Here is an 18,498-nt window from a genome sequence, read left to right on the forward strand (position 1 = left end):
TGTACCTAGATGACATTCTCATATATTCTTGCGACCGTGATACTCATTTAGATCATGTCAGGCAGGTGTTACAGCTTCTCAGAGAGAATAAGCTGTATGCTAAACTTGAGCAATGTGTATTTTCTGTTCAAGAGTTGTCTTTCTTGGGTTATATTGTGTCTGCTTCTGGATTTAAAATGGACGCCGCTAAGGTGCAAGCGGTGCAGCATTGGGAACGGCCTGATAACCTGAAAGCACTTCAGCGGTTCCTTGGGTTTTCTAACTACTATAGGAAATTTATCAAGGATTTTTCCATCATTGCTAAACCGCTAACTGACATGACTAAAAAGGGTACCAATTTCTCCGTTTGGCCTGAGGCCGCTGTAAGCGCATTTGAATTTCTTAAGAACAGTTTTGTTTCAGCCCCCATTCTTGTGCAGCCAGACGTATCAAAACCTTTTGTTGTGGAAGTCGATGCGTCTGAGGTTGGTGTGGGGGCAGTACTATCACAAGGCTCATCTTTGAGTGATTTGCGTCCATGCGCCTATTTTTCCAAGAAACTGTCGCCCGACGAACGTAACTACGACATCGGCAACAGGGAGTTGTTGGCAATCAAGTTGGCCTTTGAGGAATGGCGACACTACTTGGAGGGGTCGCTTCATCAGGTTACTGTTATTATTGACCATAAGAATTTGCTTTATTTGGAGTCTGCCAAGCGTCTGTCTCCCAGGCAGGCTCGCTGGGCATTGTTTTTCACGCGGTTCAACTTTGTTGTCCCTTACAGACCAGGGTCTAAAAACTCTAAGGCGGATGCCCTGTCCAGGTGTTTTCCAGGGGGAGAACCTCGTGAGGATCCAGTACCCATCCTCCAAAAGGGTGTTGTGGTTTCGGCTCTCACTACCGAGGTTGAGGCTGAAATTGCCGAGGCTCAGGAGGAGGTACCATCTGAGCTTCCCATCAACAAATCTTTTGTACCGCTTCATCTCCGCTTACAGGTTTTGGCGGAGCATCATGATGCTGTCCTGGCTGGCCACCCAGGGGTTAGAGGTACCTTGGAGTTGGTGTCACGTCGGTTTTGGTGGCCCAAGATCCGAAAGGATGTGGTATCATACGTGTCAGCTTGTACCACGTGCGCTAGGGCTAAGACGCCCCGCTCCCGACCTGTTGGCACACTACTTCCTCTTGAGGTACCTAGTAAGCCATGGACGGAAATCTCCATGGATTTCATCACTGATTTGCCCTCCTCAGCTGGGAACACGGTCATCTTGGTGAATGTTTATCGGTTTTCAAAAATGTCGCACTTTGTGTCTTTGTCTTCATTGCCTAACGCTAAGACTTTGGCTCAGGTATTTGTGCAGGAAGTGGTCAGACTTCATGGGGTTCCGTCTGACATCATGTCTGATAGGGGTACTCAGTTTGTGGCAAAATTTTGGAAAGCATTTTGCTCACGGCTGGGGATCAAGTTGTCTCATTCTTCGACGTTTCATCCTCAGTCAAATGGTCAGACTGAGCGTATGAACCAAAATTTGGAACAGTACTTACGCTGCTTTGTCTCTGATAACCAAGAGTGGTCAACGTTCCTTCCTTTGGCTGAGTTTGCCATCAATAATCACCGCCAGGAGTCGTCTGGGGAGTCTCCATTTTTTTGTGTTTACGGGCTACATCCTCAATTTTGTACTTTGAGTCAGATGGGCTCTTCCGGCGTTCCGGAGGAAGACCAGTTAGGAGCACAATAGTCATCTGTCTGGAGGAGAGTTAAACAGTGCCTGTTGAGTGTGGGTGCTAGGTACAAACGTGTGGCTGACAGTAGGCGTGTGCCAGGTCCGGACCTGTGTGCGGATGACTGGGTGTGGTTATCCACAAAAAACATAAGACTCAAGATACCATCCCTTAATTTGGGTCCAAGGTTTATTGGTCCGTTTAGGGTCGCCGCCGTCATTAACCCTGTAGCGTACCGATTGGAGCTTCCTACGGTGTATAAGATACACAAAGTGTTCCACAGATCGTTGCTAAAAAGACTGTGGGTCTTGTGGACGTGACACCTATGCCTTCTCCATTCTTGGTGGATGGTAATTTGGAATTCGAAGTCTCAAAGGTGGTTGACTCTCGTTTAGTGCGCCGCACTTTACAGTACTTGGTACACTGGCGTGGTTATGGGCCTGAGGAAAGGTCCTGGGTACCAGCCTCGGACGTTCATGCGGACCGGATGGTCAGTATGTTTCACCACCGACATCCAGACAAGCCGGGTCCTATAAGCCGTGAGGGCCCTGGGGTCCCTCGTAGAAGGCGGGGTACTGTCATGTCGGACGCTGTTCATACCAGGGCGTTCGACAGACAGCGGTAATTCCGCTTTTGTCCACTATGTCCTCAGTGGCGTCGGCTAGATTTTATCTAGCTGGTCCGGGGTTAATTTAGCTGGTGCTCGGATTGGAAGCTGGGCCACGCCCACTGCCTTTAAATAGTTCTTCTGAACATTGGGCGTCACAGATTATAGCTTCTGTCTAGTGCTTGGTTATCTCGGTCTGGAGTGGTGAGGTAGGAGTTGGAGTATCGTATCTGGTGGTGTATTTTTCTTTGTCTTATTTACTCCTTCCTATATTTGTATTTATTTTGCCCTGTGCATTTATAGTGTATTCCTGACTGACTGCGGCGTGGTGTATATTTTCCGTTATCCTTGACTGTGCTAACTGTTGTGAACTGTATTTCTTGGCTCCCTCTTGTGATCACTAGCGGTATGACACTTGGATTGTCTTTCTCCAGGTTGGTACCCACCTGGTTCGTTAGGCCTTGGGTGTTCCTATTTAGACTTCCTGGAAACTCAGTCTAGTGCCTGGAATCGATGTAGTCAGTCTATGTCTGTTTGCTCCTGACTCCTGGTCTCCTGCTTTTGCAAGATAAGCTAAGTCCTGCTTTCTTATTTTTGATTATTCGCATTTCTGCTATTTTGTTCCAGCTTGCTACAATGTGATTCCTGATTTTTGCTGGAAGCTCTAGGGGGCTGATATTCTCCCCCCACACCGTTAGTCGGTGCGGGGGTTCTTGGATATTCAGCGTGGATATTTTTGTAGGGTTTTTGCTGACCGCATAAGTTCTCTTCCTATTTTCTGCTATTAATTAGTGGGCCTCTCTTTGCTAAATCTGGTTCATACTTACGTTTGTCTTTTCTTCTTACCTCACCGTTATTTGTTGGGGGCTTGTATCATAACTTTGGGGTCCTTTCTCTTGAGGCAAGTGAGGTCTTATTTTCTCTGAAAGGGTTAGTTAGTTCTCCGGCTGGTGCGAGACGTCTAGAATCAACGTAGGTACGTTCCCCGGCTACTTCTAGTTGTTGCGCTAGGATCAGATATACGGTCAGCCAAGTTACCACCTCCCTATGAGCTGGTTTTTGTGTTTGCGGACTTAGCTTGAACTTCTGAGATCCTCTACCACTAGGATCATAACAGTATTCCAGGCCGAAAGTGAATATTTAATGCATTGCAGAAGCGGGATTAAAAGAAAAGAAGTTCAGAGTTTTTTTTTTTTTTTTCTTTTCTTCTTTCCCCTTTTTCCTCTGAGTGGCTTGAAGCTCTGCTGCAGACATGAATGTTCAGACTCTGATTACTAGTGTGGATCAGCTTGCTGCACGAGTGCAGGGCATTCAGGATTTTGTTACTAGTACTCCTATGTCAGAGCCTAAGATACCTATTCCTGAGCTTTTCTCTGGTGATCGATTTAAATTTAGGAATTTTAGGAATAATTGTAAATTGTTTCTATCTTTGAGACTGCGTTCGTCTGGAGACTCAGCTCAGCAAGTTAAAATTGTTATCTCTTTCTTGCGTGGCGACCCTCAGGATTGGGCTTTTTCATTGGCGCCAGGAGATCCGGCATTGGCAAATATTGATGCGTTTTTTCTGGCGCTCGGATTGCTTTATGAGGAGCCCAATCTTGAAATTCAGGCAGAAAAAGCGTTGCTGACTATCTCTCAGGGCCAGGATGAGGCTGAAGTGTATTGCCAAAAATTTCGGAAATGGTCCGTGCTCACTCAATGGAATGAGTGTGCTCTGGCCACAAATTTCAGAAATGGCCTTTCTGAAGCCATTAAGAATGTGATGGTGGGTTTTACCATTCCTACGAGTCTGAGTGATTCTATGGCTCTGGCCATTCAGATAGATCGGCGTTTGCGGGAGCGCAAATCTGCTAATCCTCTGGCAGTGTTGTCTGAACAGACACCTGACTCAATGTTATGTGATAGAATTCAGACTAGAACTGAACGACAAAATCATAGACGTCAGAATGTGTTGTGTTTTTACTGTGGTGATTCTACACATGTTATCTCAGCATGCTCTAAACGCCTAACAAAGATGGTTAGTCCTGTCACCATTGGTAATTTGCATCCTAAGTTTATTTTGTCTGTAACTCTAATTTGCTCATTGTCTTCCTACCCTGTTATGGAATTTGTGGATTCAGGTGCAGACCTGAGTCTTATGGACTTGTCGTTTGCCAAGCGCTGTGGTTTTGTCCTGGAGCCTTTAAAAAATCCCATTCCTCTTAGAGGAATTGATGCTACGCCATTGGCGGAGAATAAACCGCAGTATTGGACACAAGTGACCATGTGCATGACTCCTGAACATCGGGAGGTGATTCGTTTTCTTGTTCTGCATAAAATGCATGATTTGGTCGTTTTAGGTCTGCCATGGTTACAGACCCATAATCCAGTCTTGGATTGGAAGGCAATGTCTGTGTCAAGTTGGGGTTGTCAGGGAATTCATTGCGATTCCCCGTCGGTGTCTATTGCTTCTTCTACTCCTTCTGAAGTTCCGGAGTATTTGTTGGACTATCAGGATGTATTTAGTGAGTCCAGTTCCAGTGCCCTTCCTCCTCATAGGGACTGTGACTGCGCTATAGATTTGATTCCTGGTAGTAAATTTCCTAAGGGACGATTATTTAATCTATCTGTACCTGAACATGCCGCAATGCGTTCTTATATAAAGGAGTCTTTGGAGAAAGGACATATTCGTCCATCCTCTTCCCCTCTTGGTGCGGGATTCTTTTTTGTAGCCAAAAAAGACGGGTCTTTGAGACCTTGTATAGACTATCGGCTTCTGAATAAAATCACGGTCAAATTTCAGTATCCTTTGCCACTATTGTCGGACTTGTTTGCTCGTATTAAGGGTGCCAAGTGGTTCACCAGGATAGATCTTCGTGGTGCGTACAACCTTGTGCGCATTAAGCAGGGAGATGAATGGAAAACTGCGTTTAATATGCCCGAAGGTCATTTTGAGTACTTGGTGATGCCTTTTGGGCTCTCTAATGCTCCTTCAGTGTTTCAGTCTTTTATGCATGACATCTTCCGGAAGTATCTAGATAAATTTATGATTGTTTATCTGGATGATATTCTGGTTTTTTCTGATGATTGGGATTCTCATGTAAAGCAAGTCAGGATGGTGTTTCAGGTTTTGCGTGATAATGCTTTGTTTGTGAAGGGCTCAAAGTGTCTCTTTGGAGTGCAGAAGGTTTCCTTTCTGGGTTTCATTTTCTCCCCTTCTACAGTGGAGATGGACCCAGTCAAGGTCCGAGCTATTCATGATTGGACTCAACCCACTTCTGTTAAGAGTCTTCAGAAGTTCTTGGGTTTTGCTAATTTCTACCGTCGTTTTATTGCTAATTTCTCTAGCGTTGTTAAACCTTTGACGGATATGACCAAGAAAGGTTCTGATGTGGCTAATTGGGCTCTGGCAGCCGTGGAGGCTTTCCGGGAGCTGAAGCGCCGGTTTACTTCGGCGCCTGTTTTGTGCCAGCCTGATGTCTCACTTCCCTTTCAGGTTGAAGTGGACGCTTCTGAGATCGGTGCAGGGGCTGTTTTTTCGCAGAGAGGCCCTGGTTGCTCTTTGATGAGACCTTGTGCTTTTTTTTCTAGGAAATTTTCGCCTGCGGAGCGGAACTATGATGTCGGTAATCGGGAGTTGTTGGCCATGAAGTGGGCATTTGAGGAGTGGCGTCATTGGCTCGAGGGAGCTAAGCATCGTGTGGTGGTCTTGACTGATCACAAAAATTTGATGTATCTCGAGTCTGCTAAGCGCTTGAATCCTAGACAGGCTCGTTGGTCGCTGTTTTTCTCCCGTTTTGACTTTATGGTCTCATACCTGCCTGGTTCGAAGAATGTGAAGGCTGATGCTCTTTCTAGGAGTTTTGTGCCTGACTCTCCGGGAGTCTCAGAGCCAGCTGGTATTCTTAAAGAGGGAGTAATCTTGTCGGCCATCTCTCCTGATTTGCGACGTGTGTTGCAGAGATTTCAGGCTGGTAGACCTGACCCTTGACCACCTGATAGACTGTTTGTTCCTGATAAATGGACCAGCAGAGTTATCTCCGAGGTTCATTCCTCAGTGTTGGCAGGGCATCCTGGGATTTTTGGTACCAGAGATTTGGTAGCTAGGTCCTTTTGGTGGCCTTCCTTGTCGCGGGATGTGCGTTCTTTTGTGCAGTCCTGTGGGATTTGTGCTCGGGCTAAGCCTTGCTGTTCTCGTGCCAGCGGGTTGCTTTTGCCCTTGCCCGTCCCGAAGAGGCCATGGACACACATTTCCATGGATTTCATTTCAGATCTTCCGGTGTCCCAAGGAATGTCTGTCATCTGGGTGGTGTGTGCTCGCTTTTCCAAGATGGTCCATTTGGTGCCCTTGCCTAAGTTGCCTTCCTCTTCCGATCTGGTTCCGTTGTTCTTTCAGAATGTGGTTCGTTTGCATGGCATTCCTGAGAATATCGTGTCTGACAGAGGATCCCAGTTTGTGTCCAGGTTCTGGCGATCTTTTTGTATTAAGATGGGCATTGATTTGTCGTTCTCATCTGCCTTTCATCCTCAGACTAATGGCCAAACTGAGCGAACTAATCAGACGCTGGAGGCTTATTTGAGATGTTTTGTTTCTGCGGATCAGGACGATTGGGTGACCTTCTTGCCATTGGCTGAGTTTGCCCTCAATAATCGGGCTAGTTCCGCTACTTTGGTTTCGCCATTTTTCTGCAACTCTGGTTTTCATCCTCGTTTTTCCTCGGGTCATGTTGAGTCGTCTGACTGTCCTGGGGTGGATTCCGTGGTGGATAGGTTGCAGCAGATTTGGAATCATGTGGTGGACAACTTGAAATTGTCACAGGAGAAGGCTCAGCGTTTTGCCAACCGCCGCCGCGGTGTGGGTCCCCGACTTCGTGTTGGGGATTTGGTTTGGTTGTCTTCTCGGTATGTCCCTCTGAAGGTTTTCTCTCCTAAGTTTAAGCCTCGCTTTATTGGTCCTTATAAAATTTTGGAAGTCCTTAATCCGGTGTCTTTTTGTTTGGATCTTCCGGTGTCGTTTGCCATTCACAATGTGTTCCATAGGTCTTTGTTGCGGCGGTACGTTGTGCCTGTGGTTCCTGCTGTTGACCCTCCTGCTCCGGTCTTGGTTGAGGGCGAGTTGGAGTACGTGGTGAAGATCTTGGATTCTCGTCTCTCTAGACGGAGGCTTCAGTATCTGGTCAAATGGAAGGGCTATGGTCAGGAGGACAATTCCTGGGTGGTCGCCTCTGATGTTCATGCGGCCGATTTGGTTCGTGCCTTTCACGCTGCTCATCCTGATCGCCCTGGTGGTCTTGGTGAGGGTTCGGTGACCCCTCCTTAAAGGGGGGGTACTGTTGTGAACTGTATTTCTTGGCTCCCTCTTGTGATCACTAGCGGTATGACACTTGGATTGTCTTTCTCCAGGTTGGTACCCACCTGGTTCGTTAGGCCTTGGGTGTTCCTATTTAGACTTCCTGGAAACTCAGTCTAGTGCCTGGAATCGATGTAGTCAGTCTATGTCTGTTTGCTCCTGACTCCTGGTCTCCTGCTTTTGCAAGATAAGCTAAGTCCTGCTTTCTTATTTTTGATTATTCGCATTTCTGCTATTTTGTTCCAGCTTGTTACAATGTGATTCCTGATTTTTGCTGGAAGCTCTAGGGGGCTGATATTCTCCCCCCACACCGTTAGTCGGTGCGGGGGTTCTTGGATATTCAGCGTGGATATTTTTGTAGGGTTTTTGCTGACCGCATAAGTTCTCTTCCTATTTTCTGCTATTAATTAGTGGGCCTCTCTTTGCTAAATCTAGTTCATACTTACGTTTGTCTTTTCTTCTTACCTCACCGTTATTATTTGTTGGGGGCTTGTATCATAACTTTAGGGTCCTTTCTCTTGAGGCAAGTGAGGTCTTATTTTCTCTGAAAGGGTTAGTTAGTTCTCCGGCTGGTGCGAGACGTCTAGAATCAACGTAGGTACGTTCCCCGGCTACTTCTAGTTGTTGCGCTAGGATCAGATATACGGTCAGCCAAGTTACCACCTCCCTATGAGCTGGTTTTTGTGTTTGCGGACTTAGCTTGAACTTCTGAGATCCTCTACCACTAGGATCATAACAGCTAACTGTGGGTATTGGTGTATGATCTCTTCACTGGGTGGTGGTTTCAGCCTAGGGTTGAAACAGGAGACAGGGAGAGGGTGGAGGCCTAGACATGCACACCAGTGTAAACTCTAGTTAGAGGGTCAGTCAGGATTTCCCTAGTCTGAGGGAAATTGCAGGGGCCCGGGTTATTAGCTCTTGCCCACCTAGGCTTCCCGTGACAATCTCTTGGCGCATGTGCTGCTGCACCTCGAGAGAGACCCGATATGCTGAACTCCGGATTGGGGGGTGATTGCCGGTGTCCACATCATGGACGGCTGCCTCAGTCCTTCCGGGCAGGCTGCTGAACAGCTTCCGAAAGGGGTGTAGGGTGACCCCCAGCTGGGAATGTTGGTCCTCCGAGAGCTGGTGGCCAACCCCCATATCCTCGATGGATTCATCCGCCTTGGCTGAGCAGATCCAGGAGGGTTTCTACCTCACCTTCCTCTGGGAGGTTGCACACTGGGTGGGCACAAGCCTCCCGCTCATGATGTGCCTTCATCATGTTCACGTGGAAGGCCTTCCTCCTTCCACGGGCGTGGCCCAGGGTGACCAGATAGGTGACGGCGTTGAGCAGCTGGTGCACGAGGTATGGACCCTCCCATGCCACCTGAAGCTTGTTTTGTGGGACGGGGACCAGTACCCATACTTTTTGACCCACCTGGTAGATCCTCTCACAAGCATTCTGGTCATACCACCGCTTCTGGTCAGCTTGGGCCTGGGCCATAATGTCATTCACCAGCCACATCAAGGCAGTCATTCTGTCCTGGAAGTGCACAACATACTCAATGGCCGACACTCCAGGGGTGGTCAAATCTCCTTCCCACGCTTCCTTCACCAGGGCAAGGGGCCCCCATACACGTCGCCCATACAGGAGCTCAAAGGGGGAGAACCCCGTTGAGGCCTGTGTTACCTCCCGGTAGGCAAATAGGTGTGGGAGATACCGCTCCCAGTCTCTCCCGTGGGAGTCGACCAACATCTTAAGCATCTGCTTTAAGGTGCCATTGAACCACTCACACAGGCCATTGGTCTGTGGGTGATACAGGCTGGCTACCAGATGTTGCACATGTATCTGCTTACAGAGAGACTCCATCAGCTGGGACATGAACTGGGTCCCTTAGTCGGTCAGCATTTCCTGGGGAAACCCCACTCTGGAGAAGATCTCCAGTAAGGCAGTGGCCACTTTGTCAGCCCGAATGGATGACAAAGCTACCGCCTCCAGGTATTGAGTGGCATAGTCCACTACCGTTAATATGAAGAATTTTCCAGAGCTGCTGGGAGTAGACAGAGGTCCAATAAGATCCACAGCCATCCTCGAGAAAGGCTCTTCAATGATGGGCAGAGTTAACAGTGGGGCTTTGGGGCGCCGCCCCGCCTTCCCCACCCTCTGACAGGTGTCACATGAACGGCAGTAGGCAATTACCTCAGTCCTCATTCCAGGCCAGTAGAAATGCTGCGCTAGCCAGGCCCTGGTTTTAGCGATCCCTAGGTGTCCGGCCATGGGAATCTTGTGTGCTATCCGCATCAATTCCGCCCTGAATGGATAGGGTACCACTAACTGTCGGTCCCTGGGCCACACCTCCGGTGAACACTGCTGGACCGTTACCTGGTACAGCCTTCCCTGGTCCCAGACCACCCGCTCATGGTCTGACTCCCCGGGAGGCTGTGCCGCCTGCTCCTTGAGAGCTTTCAGGCTAGCGTCAGCTTCCAACGCTGCCTGAAATCCCTGACTCGATGTGGCGAGAATGGACGACACTGCCACATCCGCTGTCAGCTCCCTGGGATCTGTCTCCTGGCCGCTGTTTGACTCGGCAGCCACTTGGTCAGAGAGAGGGAAGCAGTCGGACCTCTGCGAGGCTCCTTGGGCTCCGGCGCTCCAACTCCTGGTTACAGCGGCCACGACTGCTGTGCCCACGGGTAGCACCTGCTTCCCCCCGGCTCCTGACCAAGTCGTTGGGTCAGGCAGACTTCCCTGCACTCCTGACATCCCAGGTGTGGGAAACTCCTGCCCTGGGGTCTTACCTGGTGGCTCCTTTCCCGGAACGCCCCCTCCCCCCATGGCCTGTTCCTCTTCCTGCAGGGGCCCTAGACTCAGCAGGCTGGATTTACTCAGGGGCCCTACACTGCCCATAGCAGCCCCTCCCTCCACCTCTGAGCTCTCCCCTACAGTCTCCTCACCTGTCCTCCCTGTGTGCCCTGTGTGTGTGGTGTCATTGCATGGATTGTCTTGTGGAAACCGGGGGGCTCAGTGTTCCGCAGGTCCAAGACTTAGTTGCCGGGCAGCCCCCAGAAAGCGTGTGCTTGCTCCCCTCTGGCTGGAATACCCTCTCCCTTAGTTAATTAGTTAGTCATCTTCCTCTGTTCAGTGTGTGTCACTCTCCAAGTGTCCTCAGCTCTTAAACCTTCCGTGTCCCTCCCCCTTGTAACTGGGTGGGCTAGCAATGAGGTTTGTTCTGCCAGTCGTATAGGGATCAAACCTGGACCCATTCGGTCGCTGTGGGAGGCTGATCTCTATATCTCAGGTTCCAGAACTCCCATGGACCCGGGAGTTGCATTGTCAGATGCACAATTTCTTCAGAGCCATGAGGATATTTTTTATGAGCCTCTACCTCGGACGACGCATCTATAATTCATAATTTCATGGTGGAGACGGTCCGGCTGGGCAGATAATAGACTTAGGCTCCTGGAGCCACCTGACATGCATGCTTTAATTGAGCCCCCAAGCACTTCCAAGTCCCCTGCTGGTGTGGCTTCCTCACTCAAGCTCTGAAGTGCCATCTGCCTGCTACACTGCGCTCAGTTCATTACCATACTAAAAGGAACTTTATTCAGCTAGGGGAAAAGGGTGGGGGCCAGGAGCGCTCATCCCTGCAGATGTGTGAACAGGTGAATTGATAGGAGACAAAATGGAGTCACGCCAATCTCTGTTAGTATGCCCCTATCCAAGATGGCGGCTGCTCCCTTATCACAACTGCTGTGTTTAGAGTCGTGGTCTTGTTGAAACCCCCATTTCAAGGGAATATCCTCTTCAGTGTAAGGCATCATGACCTCTTCAGGTATTGTGATATCTGCAGACTGGTCCACGATCCCTGGTGGGTGGTGAATAGGTCGGCACCACAGTAAGAGAAACCTGCCCACATCCTGATGCTTCACCATCAGGCTTCACTGTGTGCAGAGGGTACGATAGCTTGCATGAGGCGTTTTAGGGTCATCTGACAAATTGTCTGCGGCCTTTGGGCCCAAAAAGAAAAATTTTACTTTCATCAGTCCACAAAATGTTTCTCCATTTCTATTTACACTAGTGGTCAAAATTGTTGGTGCAATACAACTTTTTGCTTGCTTTTTCTTCCATCTTTTGTGCAGCAGTATGGTGAAAACAATATTGTTGCTTTCTTGTTTTCATGCTCTCTATAGAGGTGAAATAGTGTGATAGTTTAGGTCATTCCATTTGAGTGATACCAGATGTGTTTTCGGTTTTCATTTTTACATAAAAATTCTATCGCAGTAACATTTCTCCTAGCATTTTTGTACATTTAAAATTTTGTTTTATTTACAATTTTTAAACCTTTTTTTCTTTTTGCTTTCATTGAACTTGAACACTGAATTATGGGATTCCTGGATTATACCCTGCAATATGTAGTTATTGCAGGGTATTAGAACTGTCAGTCTTCCATGGACACTGTATTTGACTGGGTCTTAAAGGCCTGACTACCTACCAGACTCGAAGGACATTCTTAGACCTCCAGTTGTTATGAAAACCACTGGGACCATGCAGTGATGTAATGGCGGGCAGAAGAAACGAGAGGCCACATCTCCTCCCTCTCACAACATCTCGATTCTGTGTTCACTATTGACCACGACATCTGGAGTGTGAAACAACCCTTTGCAGCAACTACTTGTATGTATTGGAGTGTTCCATGTCAGGAAGGGGTCATTATAAGACGCTAGAGTTGGCCATAAACATTAGCCTTTTACTGATCGATCACTTGCATCCAATTATCTCACAACTCCACTATACACAGGAATGCTTGGCTAAGCTGTGAGCCCCCATGTTTTCTATCAGTCTCTTCCGGCAGGGTCATGTCTGTTTTATAGAATGATCGGCTGTTGAAATTCCAGAGGATGGATCTTTCTCTACTCGAGGTCGGGGTAACAAGACCTTATTTTCGCTCATCTGAGAAACTCATTCTGATTATGCCAATTAGACTCTGCACAGAATTTGGTCTGAGTGTCAGAACAGTGGGATTCTCAATCTCCATTCTTTCTGTTCACGGAAATCAGACCGCACTCGCAGATGTCATCTGAGTGCAGTCCAAGGTTTCCCAAAAATTCATTGACTTGACGGCCAAGCGTGATCCGAATATTGGATGCAAATCATGCAAGCTGTGATTTTTTTTCATTGGACAGACTCAGTCCGAGGAAAAATTGTAAATGTGTGAGGCTCCATAGACTAACATTGGTCTGAGGGCTATCTGATCATGCTTGGACCCAAAATACGATTATGTCCACAAGCCCTTTCCATCTTCTGTAAAGTGAGAGTCAGGAGGCCCAAACCTGTAAAAATTGGTGACTTGATTATGATATGTATAGTGGCCTTAATTATTGGGATTTCTCATGTGTCATACTGAAGCTCGGCAGTCCGGCTAGCAGTTAGAAGTAATAACTATTTAGCACCCAGTCAGTTTTTATTTCTGCTTCTTTTAGAGGTGGCCTGGAGAAAATGAATGCTTTCTCTAAGTAAAGTAGTAATAAACTCATTAACAGCGACCTACTGACAGCCACATGAAGGGCAGGCCACTCTATGGTCTACTACAGCACAGGAAGAGGATATGACACCACTCATGACTGGGCGGTGATTGGCTGCAGCAGTCAGTAGATGTTTCTCTGAAGACATGCTCCTCAAAGTCTCCTGATTAGTGCAGTCAATCACATCACATCGGTCCGACGCCTGGAAGAACGGTGACGCTTCTGCTTCCTGTTCTGTTGCGAACCACTAGTACATTATAGAGTCACTATGAATTGTCCATATGTTACAGGATTATTTATTGCTTAGAGTAATAAGATTGTTGTTAGACGTAAGAAGAAGAGCAATCCTTACCATCTTTGAAAGTGACAGATTTCGTATGAAAGTCAGACGAAAAAGGAAACTCCCTGCAAAAAAATAAAAATAAAAAATTATTGCATTTACTTCTTTTTATCTGAAACAATTAAGATTTGATGTTGCTGAACAAAGTATTTTACTTTGGGAAAATTCAGATAAATGTGGAGAGGTTCTTCTTTTCTGTTAGTTTCAATCATTGACAAGAAATAAGCTACAAGAACACACACACTCCTCTAGAACAATTTAATCATGAATATGATTTGTATTCTCTTTTCTTGAATATTTGAGAATGTATTTCTAATAAAAAAATATTGAACTAAATTATATTATATTTTTTAATCTTTTTATGATTTTCATCTTCCAACCCTTTCAAGCCATATTGGTAGTCAAGAGATCCGGGGTCAGATACCAAGAGGTCTTGTCATATAGAAAAGGGTAAAGCAAAAGGCATAGTCAAGTCACAGCCCAGTCAGAATTCCAAAATCACAAATCCAAAGGCAAATCCAGGGTCCGGCAACAGAAGATCAGAATGTCAGCATTCACAGCACAACGCACAGAGGATAAGCCACACAGAGCTGAAACCTATGACTGGCAGCTATATGGAGCAGAAAACTTTGTTAAGTAGCTGAGTAGTTGCTTGGAACAGGGATAGGACAACCGAGCTGTCACTCCTAATATTGATAGGTGAGCACGCCTCTGCACTAGACTGGACGACTGAGCTGTCAGTCACTGCGTCTAACAGACAATGCACGGTGGAATCGTGTCACCATGTCAGTGGATATTCATTTTTATTACGGTATTTCTATTTTTTTAGTCATTGGGATAAAACTGGATGATTCCATACTAGACTGTATAATAATAACGTATAAGTTTTCCCAAGGAAAGACCGACATTTTTTTTCTTATTATGCAGAGATGAAAATTGATTAAAAAAAATTTGCTCTTTTAGACCCCCCAACTACAGTTATCTTCTGACCCTTCAACTAGCTCCACTTTCTTCCCTTTTATGTTCTGTGTTCAGCACTTCTATTCTTCTCTAGGCTTTGCGCCAATCCGTTGGGTCTCACGTAGGTTACTGACATTAATGGGATTGATTGAGCTTAAAGCGATCTTGTGGGGCACGATATGTTGATTACTATCAATGACTCATGTCATATTGAAGGTCATGGCTCGGAGCCTAGTGAAGCATGGCTGCAGCCATAAAAAGCCTTAAAATAAAAAAAGAGGATAGAATACAGAAAAGGCGACTGGAGGACCAAAGACAGTAAAGAGTTATGAGGAGGGCCAAAGAGAGGTGATTTTAACATTTTTTTTTTCTTTTAAGCCATTCCCAGAACTCAGAATGCAGCTATACAGTCATCATCTTTTTGGAAACTCTTCAAATCGATACTTGAAACATCTGAATTTTGCCAAATCCCAATTTCTGGACGAGTTTATGGACTACTTAAAGGATTAACAACCCCTTCTTAAATAAAATGTTTGGTCCCGATAAAATAATAAAGCCTATATTCACCTCTCGTGCCGGCGCTGTTCCCACGGTGTCCGCACTCTCTTTCCCCGGGCTGTGATGCGGTGTTGTGACACGTGACGCCCGGCACCCAATCAGCATTGGCGTCACTGTCTCCGAATTTAAACAAACAGAACATAAAGAGGGAGTCATGGCTTCAACTCAACCTGGACTTCCTCTTCATGTTCAGCTTGTCTGAAGCCGGAGACCGTGATGCCAGCACTGATTGGACACCGGCCATTATGCATCATTTCACCGCATCACAGCCCCAGATCCGCGAGTGCTTTATTATTATAGCCTTTATTATTTTATCAGGGCCGAACATTTAGTTCAAGAAGGGGATATCCTACTAGTGGACAACCTCCTTTAAACCATTCATATTAAACATTGTCAGCAAACTTTAGAATACAACTTTCTTTTTAACCCTTTACAACAAAAGGCAGTTTTGACCCCCCCCGGGACACGGCCCCATTTTTACTAATCATATATGTGCCACTTAATGCAAGAATCATTTTGGAACACTTTTACCTATTCAAGTGATTTCAAGACTGTTTCAAACGACACATTGTACTTTATGTTACAGTAAACTTCGGTTACAATAATGTGAGATTATAGATAGTAGATAATCAGGCAAAAAGCAAACACAAAAGAAAAAGGTAATTGATGCAGTACTTCTAAGCAAAAATAATAGATCGTTATTCAACTATTTGAGTTGTTTTGGCTCTGCTCAGAGTCTTACTGAGGTGCCTGGATAGAATCGTTACCCTGTCTATCTTTAATTGCTTTACAATAAAACCTGGGGTGCCATCTTTTTTTTGTGCGTGATGATTATTATTATTTAGAGAAAAATTTAAAAAACTTGAAATTTTGAAAAATGTTCATTTTTTTCTTTTTTTATGGAAAATTAACTTTTTAGCACGAAATAACAGTTGAAAACATGTACGTCAATTTGTAGGTGACGTAATTGTCAATTTGTATCTTTAGTATTAAATATGCAAACTGTCTCTGAGAACACCATGCGTGGCTTATAAGTCTCCTCACTCTGACATGCCACGCTTGGCATGACACTCTCCACAAGGAGAAACATTACCTTTAGCATTCAAATCCATTGCTGCATTTGGTAGAAATTGTTCTTTATTCAAATATGCTAATGTTAAAATTGTAAATATGCTATTATCATTGTTCAAATATGCTAATATGAAAATAGATTTTTCGCAATTCGCTCTCATGCATACAGGAACTGCAGAGCGCCAGGAAAATGGTTAAAAGAAAAAAAAAGTTATGATAATTCCTCACCGCTCGCCTGTCTGACTGTCTCTGCAGTTTGCTCTGGTCCTCCACATCTCTTCTTTTCCCCTTTGACTATCACACACACATTCTCTACATTGGCTGAACTTCAGGAAGGGTCTTCTGGGTTGACTAAGCCTTGGTGGGCATATGCAGTGACTGCTGAGGCCTAGTCAGCCCAGGAAATTCATCCTGGAGTGAAGACACTAGAGAAAATGCATGCTACAAGGGAGGGGAAAAAGAATGGATCCCCGGAAAGAGGACTGCGGTGATGGCAGGACAGGTGACTGATGACGTATCCTGTAGATGGTTTTTTTCATCCTTTTTAATGCTCTGGGGCCTAGAGAAACCCAGAGCAAAGTAAGGAACATTCATTCAATTTGATGATACTAACTTTGTGGTCAATAAAATTTAAATAGAAAATCTTCGTAATTTGATGAATTGTATCTTGCCTGATCCGATGATCTCTAGTAATAAAAGCTAAACAAGAAGCAGCTTGAGAGAAATCTCATACTATAGGACTTCCAGACCACACAAATCCTCCTCGTATGTACTGTGTCAGACTTTGATAGGGATATTGGCAGATATTTGCCTTCTCGTATTTCTAGTTGAATATAAGGAAGATGGAGCATAAAGAGATAAGAACACTTTCACTTTGATCCTTCTTCTCATGAGCACTTTAGCTGGACAGATCACTTCTTATTGTCTACACCCTACACTCCAACACAATCGGAGACAACTCATTTAAGCCACGTTTTACAAATAGTTGGTAACCAGCTCTCTGTTATAATTCTACAACCTGAAGGGCTTCACTCACATACAGTGGGTACGGAAAGTATTCAGACCCCTTGAAATGTTTCACTCTGTTTCATTGCAGCCATTTGGAGAATTCAAAAAAGTAATTTTTTTTCACATTAATGTGCACTCTGCACCCCATCTTGACTGAAAAAAAACAGAAACGTTGAAACTTTAGCAAATTTAATAAAGAAAAACTGAAACATCACATGGTCATAAGTATTCAGACCCTTTGCTCAGACACTCCTATTTAAGTCACATGTTGTGCATTTCCTTGTGATCCTCCTTGAGATGGTTCTACTCCTTCACTGGAGTCCAGCTGTGTTTAATTAAACTGATAGGACTTGATTTGGAAAGGCGCACACCTGTCTATATAAGACAGCAGAGTGGCCCGACGGAAGCCCCTCCTCAGTGCAAGACATAAGAAAGCCCACATAGAGTTTGCTAAAAAACACATGAAGCACTCCCAGACTATGAGAAATAAGATTCTCTGGTCTGATGAGATGAAGATAGACCTTTTGGGGATAATTCTAACTAGTATGTGTGGAGAAAACCAGGCACTGCTCATCACCTGCCCAATACAATCCCTACAGTGAAACATGGTGGTGGCAGCATCATGCTATGGGGGTGTTTGTCAGCTGGAGGGACAGGATGACTGGTTATCATTGAACAAAACATGAATGCGGCAAGTACAGAGATATCCTGGATGAAAGCCTCTCCAAAGAGTACTCTGGACCTCAGACTTGTCCGAAGGTTCACCTTCCAATAAGACAATGACCCAAAGCACACAGCTAAATCAACAAAGGAGTGGCTTCAGAACAACTCTGACCATTCTTGACTGGCCCAGCCAGAGCCCTGACCTAAACCAAATTGAGCATCTCTGGAGAGACCTGGAAATGGCTGTCCACCAACGTTCACCATCCAACCTAACGGAACTGGAGAGGATCTGCAAGGAAGAATGGCCGAGGATCCCCAAATCCAGGTGTGAAAAACCTGGTGCATCATTCCCAAGAAGACTCATGGCTGTACTAGCTCAAAAGGTGATTCTACTCAGTACTGAACAAAGGGGCTGAAGACTTAGGATCATGGGATATTTCATTTTTATTTTTTTAATAAATTTGCAAACATTTCTACATTTCTGTTGATTTTTCAGTCAAGATGGGGTGCAGAGTGAACATTAATGAGAAAAAAATGAACTTTTTTGAATTTACCAAATGGCTGCAATGAAACAAAGAGTGAAAAATGTTAAGGGGTCTGAACACTTTTTCTGTAGCCACTGTACAAAACCTGAGTACAGCCTCCTCTGAGTTTGAGCCAACGACTCCTACGCAACTCGGCCAAGTTGATCGCTCACAATGGCCGATGTAAACTTTTGGGGTTAAGTCAGGACAACAACCTTCGCTCAAGACTGTGCTC

General features: G+C 45.7%; 1 protein-coding gene across 2 annotated transcripts in view; it reads right to left on the reverse strand.

Moving 5' to 3' along the window:
• Positions 1 to 18,498, reverse strand: part of LOC143774202 (uncharacterized) — a 132,862-nt gene that overhangs the window by 39,832 nt on the left and 74,532 nt on the right. For both annotated transcript variants that reach the window (XM_077261577.1, XM_077261578.1), the window contains one exon: positions 13,492 to 13,544. In XM_077261577.1, coding sequence (XP_077117692.1) covers positions 13,492 to 13,544 — 53 coding nt within the window. The remainder of the gene's footprint in view (positions 1 to 13,491; positions 13,545 to 18,498) is intronic.

The sequence above is a fragment of the Ranitomeya variabilis genome, chromosome 5, assembly GCF_051348905.1.
Source record: "Ranitomeya variabilis isolate aRanVar5 chromosome 5, aRanVar5.hap1, whole genome shotgun sequence".
In the NCBI taxonomy this organism is placed as follows: Eukaryota; Metazoa; Chordata; class Amphibia; order Anura; family Dendrobatidae; genus Ranitomeya; species Ranitomeya variabilis.